The sequence below is a fragment of the Gadus macrocephalus genome, chromosome 6, assembly GCF_031168955.1.
Source record: "Gadus macrocephalus chromosome 6, ASM3116895v1".
NCBI lineage: Eukaryota > Metazoa > Chordata > Actinopteri > Gadiformes > Gadidae > Gadus > Gadus macrocephalus.
In genome coordinates, this window is record NC_082387.1 from 10,903,743 (window position 1) to 10,916,242 (window position 12,500).

The 12,500-nt window shown below is 42.6% G+C and overlaps 1 protein-coding gene across 1 annotated transcript in view; it reads right to left on the bottom strand.

Moving 5' to 3' along the window:
- LOC132459091 (netrin receptor UNC5C-like) overlaps positions 1–12,500 on the bottom strand; it is a 159,492-nt gene that overhangs the window by 19,097 nt on the left and 127,895 nt on the right. The window contains 2 exon segments of the mRNA XM_060053466.1: positions 1,791–1,982; positions 8,265–8,321. Of these exon segments, the coding sequence (XP_059909449.1) occupies positions 1,791–1,982; positions 8,265–8,321 (249 nt within the window).

Consider the following 12,500-nt stretch of genomic DNA (forward strand, 5'->3'; position numbering starts at 1 on the left):
GCAGGAGAGATAAGTGCTGCCTTACGGAAGAGTGTTTCCCGACAGTCGTAGATAAATCAGCGCCGGAAAAGACGTACAGACAGCGTCTGCTTGGGTATGGAGCCACTCTGATGGCATCTCCACAGTAAAGCAGATTGAAGGAGGAGCCGGAAGCTTGGATTCACTTGTGTTCAGTTTTGTGTATGTGTGTGTGAAGCAAAAGAAAGACAAAAGAGTGAGTGCAGTGAGATGGTGAGAGAAAGACAGAGAGAGAGAAAGAGAGAGAGAGAGAGAGAGAGAGAGAGAGAATGAGTGAGTAACCGATAGGGAGAGTAAGAGAGAGAGTAAGAGTGAGAGTGAGAGAGAGTTCTTGAATGCTTGAAGCAGTTTAAATACATGAAACTACAGGTGAGTGGTTCAGCATGGACTCACAGAGCCCATCTATGATCCTGAATGTTGAGGTGGGCTGTAAGTGATGTGAATTAACTTTTCTTCCACTATGCTTTCCACTGTGTACAAATATATACACGTTATTTTCCCTTTCTTTCTTTCTCAATTACATCTGTTGATTGCAAGTCTATTTTAAAAGATGTCCGTTTGAAGGACTGCCTGAATGAACTAGAGCCGACGTTTCCCTGCCTAGAAAACTGCTCACTGCATCTCCGAGTAAGAGAGAGAGAGAGAGAGAGAGAGAGAGAGAGAGAGAGAGAGAGAGAGAGAGAGAGAGAGAGAGAGAGAGAGAGACGCTAGCTGTTATTCCAGGTGAAGACTCAAAAGTCACGGCAGAAGAACCAGTCCTGGCAGACTCAGCTGCTTTGAGCCAATAACTGTCCTGCCTGTTGGAACTGTTGATGAGCAAGGCAGTGCGGTCCCCTTACGGCCAGATGTGTCAGTGAAGTGGTTCTCGTGTGGAGTCCATAGTAACTCAGCAGGGTCAACACATAAACCATCTGGTTTCGCCATCAAGTGGGGGGCTCCAAACGTACACGACATTTCCACATGTCTTCCTCTCTCTGTCTCACATGTCCCCCCCCCCCCCCCCCCCATCTCTCAAACCCCCCTCTCTCCGCCCTGAGAATATCGTGTTGGAGGAGGTTCAGAATCAGTTTGAGTGCTTAATGAGACGACATGACTACTGTCTGATACCTGTCTGATTGTTCGTGGTGAAATGGTTTGTACATGGTGTACACCTGGCTAGTCCTCTCCGCCCAAGTGTACTGTCCACATGGGTGACCCTGTGTGGAAGGTTGTGGCCTACTTTTACTCCTCTAGATTGACCTGCGATTGGACATACATTGCTTTCTTGCACTGTGGCTGTAAAGGTTAGGGCTGCATTCCATCCTCCATTCATTCTCTTCAACACCATAGTACATGCTTGATAGGTTGCTACAATTTGAAGACTCACGAACTGCGTCTTGTACGTGTCTTGCCACTGATGCAGGCCCGATTTGAGAGTTGTAAAGGGTGAGGGAGAATTTCAAACGAAACAACTCTAAAATACCTCCCCTCCCACTCGGCTCCCTTCCCTCCCTATGCCTCAACGGCATTAGGAAGTGTTGCATCTCACACCCCTGTGATCGACAGGCAAGACGGATTCTCCAAACTAATCAGGGAAGAGATGCCCCGGAAAGGTCCGGAATGACCCGGGGAGCTATCTTAAATCTAAATTGCATTTAACCAAACAGATATTCCCACAGCGGATTTCACTCACTCATATCGGATGGCCAAGGCAATCGTAACGAAGTACAATTGAATGATAGCGTTCCGGCGTCTGACTTCCTTTCCGGAACGTTTTTCCCCGGGCGTCTCACCTGATCTCGCCGTCTTGATGTTGACCGACTGGAAGCCGCCGTTGAGCGCCGAGGTGTCGATGATGTCAGAGTCGAAGTCGCGGTGCGTCTTGCGGTAGACGAAGAGCGCCACGATGACGGAGATGACCAGGCACATGATGACCGCGATGACGATGCCCACGTACAGCGCCACGTCGTCTGCACTGGGCGCCGCTGTGAGGGAGGGAGAAAAATTCATTAAATAATGTAAATGAATATCATATCATTCTCTCGTATTGAAAACCCTAATTACAATGTTTGCAATTTCCTGTAATTATCATTTATGTAATAACTCTGTGATGTAATTGTGTTATTATATGTTTATTTTTTGCCTCTCATTATACTATTATTATGTATGTTTGCCATGCCCGATGATAAAGCGCTTTGAATTTAATTGAGAGAGTAAAGAGTGGAGGAGACAGACAAAGAGAGCACGGCAAAACATTGCATACATATAAAGCAAAACAAACATTTGAAACTAATTATGAAGCTTATTACTTCAAGACAATAGATCCATATTTAATTTAATTCCATGCTTTTTTTCTCTCTTTTTCAGAGGCACTGACTTACAAATGTAGCCAAGGTTTGATAAATAATCTGTACAACTTTGTAAATAGTGCCATTGGGAGATTTGTTTGATAGTTTGATAAAGTACGTTTCATGCAATCAGATCTCAAATGAGTTTTCAGACAGCCTTGTCCCTGCTGGACAGCAACAGGGCTCATGTGTCTAGACAGACACAGGGGGCCTACGTGGACTCTTAAAACTTAACACGCTAGTTAACTATTTTACAGGTCTGATAAAGACTGCCGATGAAACTTTAATGGGGATTTTTAATGTTACATTTTTCTGTACACGGTCCCCAGCTCATTATGCATGAGTACTGTTATGAGGACAGTGTGGGGGGAGGGATTTCTTTTTTTAAGAATAATACATGATGAGACAATGACGATGCCTTAGAAGAGATTGGTTGTGCGTGAGATAAATTATATCCGGCATCGCCTTTTATCATCCCCCGCTCAAAAGGCAGACCCTGGAAACGAATGGCGGGAAGGAGAAGAAGGAGAGAGCGTGATTGTGATGGAGAAGGGAAGAGGGAGGGGGTGAAGGCGGAGGGAAAAACGCGATGCGGTGGAGCGAGGGAGAGATGCGAGAGGGGAGAGGAAGAGGGGGAGAAAGAGGCTGAAGGAGAGGCTGGATGAGGCCTCCCTGTTTTCTGTGGTACGTCCTGGCACTTATTTGTTGGATATACAAATAAGTATGAACTTAATGTATGTCGTATTCAGTTATGGTACTTAGTTGTGTAGCATATTTTCCTCGCTAACTTTGTTGCATACGGCGGGGCATGGATTAACCTAGCGATTGTTAGTGCTTTGCACTTGGTTCTAGGAACATCCTTATTGTACCGACAGCCATATATTGTTTCACTTTCTTATTACAAATGTACTTATTGTAAGTCGCTTTGGATAAAAGCGGCTGCTAAATGCCATTTATGTAAATTAAAATCAAGCCATCTCGACTCTGTTTTTTGTTGAGATTATTAATAAATATTCAGTACAATTTATATCTTGTTTGCATAGAGAAATGGCGCAAAAGGAAGGAAATACCCAAATTGTTAGAAACACAGTAGTCTACAGCCACAGTAGGGGTCCGGGATGAAGAAGAGAGCTGGCCAATGAGAGTGGGGATGAGGCAGAGGCGGGACAAGATGATGAAGAGGATTAAAAATAAAGGAAATTAAAAAGAGCTTGAAAGGGAGGCTGGGGGCAGAGGTGTGGAAACGGAAGATGAGGGAAAGAGTACACTCGTAGAAAAGTAGATTAGGGGAAGAGGAAAAGAGGGCAAAAGCAAAAACTTAGAGGCAAGGCACTTGAACTTCAAAGCCTCCAAACAAACAAGCCCACACAGCAACAAGCACGCCACCGTGTGTGTGCGTGTGTGCGCATGTGTGTGTGTGTGTGTGTGTGTGTGTGTGTGTGTGTGTGTGTGTGTGTGTGTGTGTGTGTGTGTGTGTGTGTGTGTGTGTGTGTGTGTGTGTGTGCGCGTGTGTCCATGCATCTGTGTTCCGGTTGCGTGTGTGTTCCTCCCTCTCATATAATCATGTTCTCTGTAGCTGGTAGGAGGGGATTTGTCTGCTGCTATTAAGGAGAAGACAGAGAAGTGCAGGAATGCTGCCTCTAATCCCTCCTTTAAGTTGAGAGGCAGATAACTGGCTTTTAGCAGCAAAACACACTGACTCATTTGCTGGGGGGGATTGGCTGCTTGTTGTGGTGCCATGCAGTTGCTTCGTATGGAACAAGTTAAACAGCATGACCTTGGAGACACATGAAAGCTCGACGCTCCTTTTGATGGTGCACCTCCACATGAGCAAGTGCACTTGCTCATGTGGATTTGTGCTGGCGAGCAGGGTGCACGCACACAGACACACACAGACGCACGGGCACGTACCCCCTCCCCACCCCCACACACACACACACGGACAGGTCCGTTCTCTGTGTGTTATCAGTGGAGTGCTGGGTTGCTTGGCAGCAAATCTTTAAAACCACTGGACGTGTCCACATACACTCTTTGATTTATTTTGGAGTGGTACGACATCATAAGGAGATCCATGCGTCTCCTCATAATTATAGGGAAGCTTAAGATTTATTTATATATTTTTTGAATAGATTGAATAACCCTGGAGCCAGTTCAGACGACTGTCTCTGTGCGACTCTTGCTGTACGTCTCCAATACACGGCTTTTTGAAATATGTGCACAATGCATTTTGCTCGTGTCTTCCAAGAAGACGAAATGAATCCCAAGAATGACATGCTCTGCCCATTCTGTTACCTTCCATGCAATATACCCAAACCTGCTCAAACATGCAGAGAAAGATGATTAAATAGTCAAATTAATAAATAGCAATTACTAGTACACCGAAATAGATTTTTTACCTAACCCTAATTAAATTTGTTGGCCCTCAACCAGTGTTTTTTTATCTGATTCTCACATAAAATGAAGGGTTGCACGAACACCTATCGTGCATTATAATTAAGAATTACACATCAATTAAAATGGCCTGGAGACTGGACATCATAGTGGCTAGAGTGTTGGAACTCCCAGCCTAAAGTTTGTGAGTTTGATCCCCAAGATGTGCAGCCTAAACTGTAAAGCATCCTCAAGCTTAAGTCCTTACCTCTGCCCACAACCCAAATCCCATTTAAGCTGTTTTTGATAATGAGTCCTCCAAATGTCTTCAGAGTAATTCAGAATAAAGCAGTAAAGCAGAATAGGACTTGAAACTGTACAGTCGTAGGCAATCACATGGCATCACAAGCCTAGCTTGATGTGTTATTTTCCCGGGATCAATTAGTTTTTCCTTTTCTTGGCTGTGGCCCTTGGGGATCATCAAAGTAGGTGATGGTCTATATTTGCCATGTGAGTCGGTTTGTGTACTCTGCACGAGTGACACAGTATTGACAGTTGGGATTGAAATAAAAAGAAACTGATTCTGCCCTTCTTGTTCACTGTTTAGCTCAGATCTCTCTCTCTCTCTCTCTCTCTCTCTCTCTCTCTCTCTCTCTCTCTCTCTCAACTGGATTTGTTGACAGCTGAAATATGCCATTTTATTTTCCCTGTCTGAGTAACCTACATACTGTGATAAGTTTTACTACTAAACTGATTCCAGTGTTTTTCAAATGCATTTATTTCTATGCAAACAATCATTGCTGTAAAAACTAGAATAATAGTATTGCATTTGTATGATGGGAGGTAGAAGATGATGCAATAACACAGCTGCATTCGCACACTCTTGTATTAGACATTTAAGTAAACTAATTATGCAAAAGCAAAAACTCTCTCTTTATATTTCAAAGACATTCATAACAGAAACCAGCCATTATAAAGTTAATTATAATTATTCTGGAATGCTTCATATGGCAACACATTTTTTCTTGTTTAATTTGCGCAGAGTAAAAGTGCCTAACAGCAACCATACCACATAAACAAGGACTACTTCCAAGTATGTTAATAAGCAAGAATATTGCGACCTCGATAGGGAACTTTATGAGCTACAGTTCAATAATCTGTTAAATTTTCCAATATTAGACTAGTGTTCTCTCCATATTTGACAACATTTTCTGCCTCAAAACATTCCGTCATCCAAAGTGGTCTTTTATTATTTCTCCTTGTTTAAGCTATCCCTGTTCATCTACATATTTCTTAATCACTAACAGGCATTTCTGATTCTCAAATCTACTCAAACACATAATGTTTATAAAGTATTTCTATGAGAAACACATTTCCACCCTGTCCCGAGTCGTCCACATTTAACAAGGTCATGTTTGATATATTAATAATGTTTTTATTGCAAATAAAGCTCAGATCCTCAGTTAAATCTAATCAACTAACCCAGCGATGGAACCCAACGACCTAGTGATTAAAATGACCCACCATGTATCTACCAATTAACGCTAGACAAACAAAGTCCTCTCTCACGTTTCGTTTTTAATGTTAATGTTTTTTTATGTACATCACTTTCCACCAAGTTTAAAATAAAAAATTGCTTCATGTTTGAGGAGCAAAACCATTATATTGTTCTTAGGTCATGTTAAGGGAAATGCCAGCGAGATTCTCAGAGAGAGCACTTGGTTCTCACAGGACTAAGTCCTCTAGTTGCCCCTCTTTACCCTCCTGTCATACCACCACTGTTTTAAACTCACTGTCCATTAGCCTTTTTTTGTTATACTGCCTGACTGCGTGCCCTTGACTCAACACACTGTCATCGCCTGTCAGGATGGACGTAAATTCAGTGCTTGTGTTTTCCCAGCACTCTTGACGCTGCAAAATGGATGGACAGTGTCTGGAGCCCTCAATGTTTGGACGGATGAACAAGAGCTATTCAGTTGCATCATCCTCATTATCACAAATAAAAAGATCTTGTGTGTGGGTATGTGTGTGTACGAGTGACTGAGAGGGTGACTGAGTGAGTAAGAGTGTGTGAGTGAGTGCGTGTGTGACACAGTGAGTGACTGAGTGAGAAAGTGTGTGTGTGTGTGTGTGTGTGTGTGTGTGTGTGTGTGTGTGTGTGTGTGTGTGTGTGTGTGTGTGTGTGTGTGTGTGTGTGTGTGTGTGTGTGTGTGTGTGCGTGCGTGCGTGCATGCGTGCACTTTGAATCTTGCCAAAGTGGTCCTGTCTAGCTCAACTAGTACAGCGTGGCACAAAACAACGCCAGGGCTGGTGGTTCCCACTGGGGCAATCCATGATGAAAATGTATGCACTCAAGGTATTGCTAGGTACCTCAAGGGTCCAACAAACTGTATAGATTTGCATATATAGCTATGCATCATGTGATGAATACAAGTCCATGTTCTGTGCCTCTGTATTACTGTCCAACACACACAAACAGAAGCCAACGTTAAGCCACATGGTGAACATGCAGCCCTGCTTCTTGAACAGATGAGCTTCCTGGCAATCTTTCCCACTGGCCAATCTAAGGCCACGAAGAGGCCTTGGCTACACTGATCACTGCAGAACAATTTCCTTCATCTGGATAAGCTTTGGTGGATAATATAAAGCAATAATATAAAGCGAAATCTGTAATATTAGGGCTAATATTACATCTTGTTGGGATGACAGGGGATGCAAGTCAATGCACGGACTATATAATCAAAAGCAACCCTTTGAACTGAGATTGCGTGATATTGCAAATTGAACTATTAGCCATCTTGCCTTGACTAAGAAGGCACAAGTATTAACTGGGGAATGCTATGAATCTTGAACTTTCCAGAGTTTCTCTGAATGGTATTATTTTATTCTAATCAAATTAAATCCTCTCAAACAGTGCATTTTTTTGTGGTTTCAAAAACCACCCATTTTTGTTTGAGTGAGAGAACGAGACAATTATACCTCTGAGACCTGAGACACTTTTGAACTAATAGCTAGACCACTTCAAATATGAAATGCGGAATGACTCACTATCTGTTATGTCATGTCCTGCTGTAATATCCTGCTTTGATTGGAAACGCGTCACATTGAGGGGTGACTAGTCACCATTTGTAAGAAACACTTTGCAGGCCATTTATAAAGCTGATTCCCAGTGCTACAATGGGCTATTTACCAGATGTCTTACTTCCGTCTGAAAACCCCTAGCAGATGAAATTTTACTGATGAAACAACCTTATTTCCTTTCGTCTTAGTTTTCTCTGTAATTTATAAAGATATAATAGGACGATCATAGAAACCTAGAAGAAGATAAAAAAATAACAGAAAAACTAATCTGTATGTTTATATATATATATATATATATATATATATATATATATATATATATATATATATATATATATATAAAATGATAACATGAACTCTGGGAGCACTCAAGAGGGCCGAGAGAGAGGAGGCTGTATCAAAGGCGGAAATAATTAGGCGCTGAAGAGGAGGCCGGTAGGGATGGGGATAAAACATAAAACAACTCACATGTGAATCCCAAATCATTCCTTTCTTTGCTCTCTGTTGCCTTCTGAAACAATGAGCCTTGGAGAAAGGAGACACAAAAAAGAAAGGGATGGTGGAATGGCCGGCGTGTGGGAGGAATGGCAAAAAACACAACACAAAATAGACTGAATGAAAACGGATGGGAAGACATCAACAAACAGAACCAACTGAAATGTGAAAAGACAACAAGCGCAGGAAAACAGAAATGCAGAAAACATAATAAAAAAAAACGTGGGACACGGAATGTAGCGTGAGTCTTAGGGAGAGCCACTCCCTTTGTAGGACATTTTCCTTCAGCCTGTGATACCTCCGCTCCGTCCTCTCCCGGAGCTCAGACAGAAGGCTGTGAAACTGTTCCTCCCCACAGGCTGGGCTACACGGTGAGCTCTGGACAGTGAGTGCTGTGTCACGTATCGAGTGAGTCCACTTACTCGGGGCAGACAGCAGGTCTGTGTGACAGAGACGAGGAGCTTTATAATTGAAACGCCCCGGTGTATAATTGATAAAGGCGAAGCCATTCTCGAAAAAAAGGCTCCTTTACCGGCAGACGGCCTCGACAGAGCACAGCACAAACTCCAAAGGCTCGGCCGTACGTGTCAGGGCATTTTGGCAGGGTTAAGAGGGGTGAGGTTTGAACACAACTCAAAAAACGTAAGCAAACAGTAACATAAAAATGGGAAGACAGAGGGGCTGCGCTCCTTTGGGGGGGAGGGTGATGTTGATGATTTATTCATTTGGTTTCGGTTTGTTGAAGCACGGAGTAATTACATGAACACATATCATGACTTAGTGGCCAGACTTCACCATGTTTTGATTTTTTGTCTATTTTTCACCACGGCTTATTCTTGTTTATTGTGTTATTGTAATGTAGAATATAATAGTCCAAAGATAAGTCTTTGTCTTTGTTCGAACAGAAACAATGATGGTTCAATGAATGACACATGAATGTCTTAGCTAGAATGGAAACACAATCTATGTAGAGGAGCCCTGGGAGTTGAACACTAAAACTTGAACGCAGCCCACTAAAGGAGAAACATGACTAAGTGACTATGACTAAAGAAAAGTGGGGGAAGAAATAAGCTGATTTATTTGCAAAATGAATAGTTTGAATAAATGATCAAGCACGCAATCGCCAACGGTGGAATGCGTGTCTTCAATAAAAATGGGTCCTGCATTATTGCTTCAAAGGATTTGTCTTTGGATGCAACCCTATCAGACATGTATTCCAAACCCTAAACTGGCTTTTTGATGACGTTATACACTGTGTTCAGCTTTTGTGTGAAGTGAAGAGACCACATTTTGTGACTCTGGTTTCCTGACGTAAGAGAGGCCAACTACGGTCTCTAGTTATAACTTTTTTCTTCCAAACTTTTTAATACTGGCAAACACTCACAGGGAAGTTTTCTTACTATTTCTGTCACTCAAACCATCGCTCTCTCTCTCTCTGTCTCTCCCCCCCCCCCCCCCTCTCTCACTCTCTCTCACACAGGTATGCACGCACGGATCCATGCACACGCACACACACACACACACACACACACACAGACAGTGAAAAGCCATGTTATCTGTAGTGACACTGTGGAGCACCCAGTCAGTGGGCCCTGATCAATGTGTCATAAAAATGGTTATCAAAAAATAATGAACACAAGCTGATTTAGTAACACACCGACACACACCGACACACACAGACACACACAGACACACACAGACACACACAGACACACACACACTAAGGCACTCAGAGATGGGTGAGAGGCAGGTCAATTGGATTTCTCTCACTCACAGGATTTGAGTGGACAAGAAAGCGGGTTCAAAAAGACATAAGTTGGTGGAGAGGCATGAAGATCGTTTTTTAAGAGAGAGAGAGAGAGAGAGAGAGAGAGAGCGAGAGAGAGAGAGAGAGAGAGAGAGAGAGAGAGAGAGAGAGAGAGAGAGAGAGAGAGAGAGAGATTTTACGGTAAGATGTTTTTTTGAGGCACCGAGAAAAATAGCAGCTTGAAAGACGTAAGAGTCACACATGTTTTCCTTGTAACAATGTCTCTTACATACTTGAACTGTTTGTTATTTCCCTCATCTATCTTCTTTTACAAGCATAATCTAATTCATACTATACAGCCAAACTTGTAAAATAACAGCAATGATTAATTGCGCTCATTTATAGCCTATATCGTTCTGCTCTTTCGGTCTTGTAAAACTTAACTGTGTTTGAAATAAACACCTTTTTGAAATAAAACCTAAAATAACAAACCCTCCCTGCAGGTTCCAACTGAGAAAAACTTTCTGCAACACATATTTCCATGTAGGCGTGTAAAGTAGACTTACTGTCAGTTAAATTAAAGCTTTAGTTCACAGCTATCTTTGTGCTGTGTAGAAACAAAATCTGTGTGTGTGTTCCTGTGTGTGTGTGTGCCTGTGTGTGTGTGTGTGTGTGTGTGTGTGTGTATGTGTGTGTGTGGTGTGTGTGTGTGTATGCGCGCATGCATGCATGTGTGCATGTGTGCATGTCTGTCTGTGTGTGTGTGTGTGTGTGTGTGTGTGTGTGTGTGTGTGTGTGTGTGTGTGTGTGTGTGTGTGTGTGTATGTGTGTTTGTGTGCGTGCATGTTTACTAAGCCAGCCTTCAAGTGGTCCCGCCTCGCTTCCAGATTGATTGCTGTTCAGGGTCGATCTCCCTTTCTTCTTCCCACACGGTCACCCCCATAGCAAGTTACCGTCACTAACCACCCGGGCCAGGGTAACACCAATGGGGGGGGGGCAGTGGGTGGCAGGTCCCCCCGATCCTGGGGGCAACACCGCCCTTCAGAGAACCTTTGTAAGTCACTTCACAGAATGAGAACTCTAGAAAAGGATAACGCAGCCAGTCTTCGGCTCTTGAGCTGCAGCTGGTCCACAACACAACCCACGCTACATCACAAGGTGTTTCAGTTCAAAAGGTGTTTGGAGCAGTCTGCGCAGCTAGCTCTCTTAAGGCACCGTGTGTTTTAAATGTATTCTATTTTGTTCTGTATTCAGGCCGGGCATTTTATTTGGAAGTAAATCTCGGAGCAACTCTCACAACAGATTTGAGACACGAAACAGGGTGAAGGGAAAGTAAATAATTCTATACACTCTATAGCTGTATCTCTGTGGAAAGATAACTCGATGATGAAAGCACGAGTGCGGGGCATGGTCTAGAATCATATGGGAACACACGTGTGCATGCATACACAAACAAACTTGTGTTTGGAAGGACACACAAACACACGCATACGCAACACTCGAACAAACACACACAAACACACACACACACACACACACACACACATACATACACACAAACACATAATTCATGGATTCCTGTTAGTGCTACAGGAAACAGTTGAAACATTAGTGCGGACATAAAACCACATCTCAGCCTTTTAGGGCCAGAAAATCTATCAGGGCAAATGAGCTTAAATCTATACCTCTCTAAATTATACCCTGATCCGTCTGCAATGCATGTGTATGTACACACAATGTACAGCGTGGCTCATGCTGTACTGGTGGAAGGCACTACATGTATGTATTTATGGGGGTTTTGAATAAATTTCTGTCAATGTCTGTTACGGAGACCTGGTTTTTCTTAGCAAATTATGCTTCATGGAATTATGTATATGTAGTGTTAAGCAAGCTTTTAGTAAACCTTTCCGCGTGTAATAAGAGCGAAATATCCTAAGGCAGAACCTTTGAGCTTGTTTGATGGATATTATACATGATTGCATACATGTTCAACTGTTTTAAATTGACAAATATCCCCGCAGCGGGATTAGTAAAGGATTCGTTTATTTTGAGCATGTTTTATCTTGGCTGGTGATGGACTGGCCCTCCGGAATCAACCCTGAAACAACAAATATTAAGTGGCGATCTCATGGATCAAGACCCTCGTTTGCGTGGCTATTTAATATAGGTTCTTGTCATGATTTGTGTATAGTTGTGTATAATTATAGAATGACAGTTTCATATGTCTAATATATTGTTTGAACTTACTTTTTCTTGAAGTTAAGTTGAGAACTTTTACTTGAATGTAAATATTTGTTATTTTGTAGGTAACATGGCAGTTTATGATATTTATTCTGAGGTGACTTTAATCTAACATATGTATTTACTAGGTTTTATACTACCCTGGGTGAGGGGTTTATTCCAGCGAATCAGAATGGGCAGGGGCTATAAATGATACCAGCCATTTATTCAGTGGTTGGACT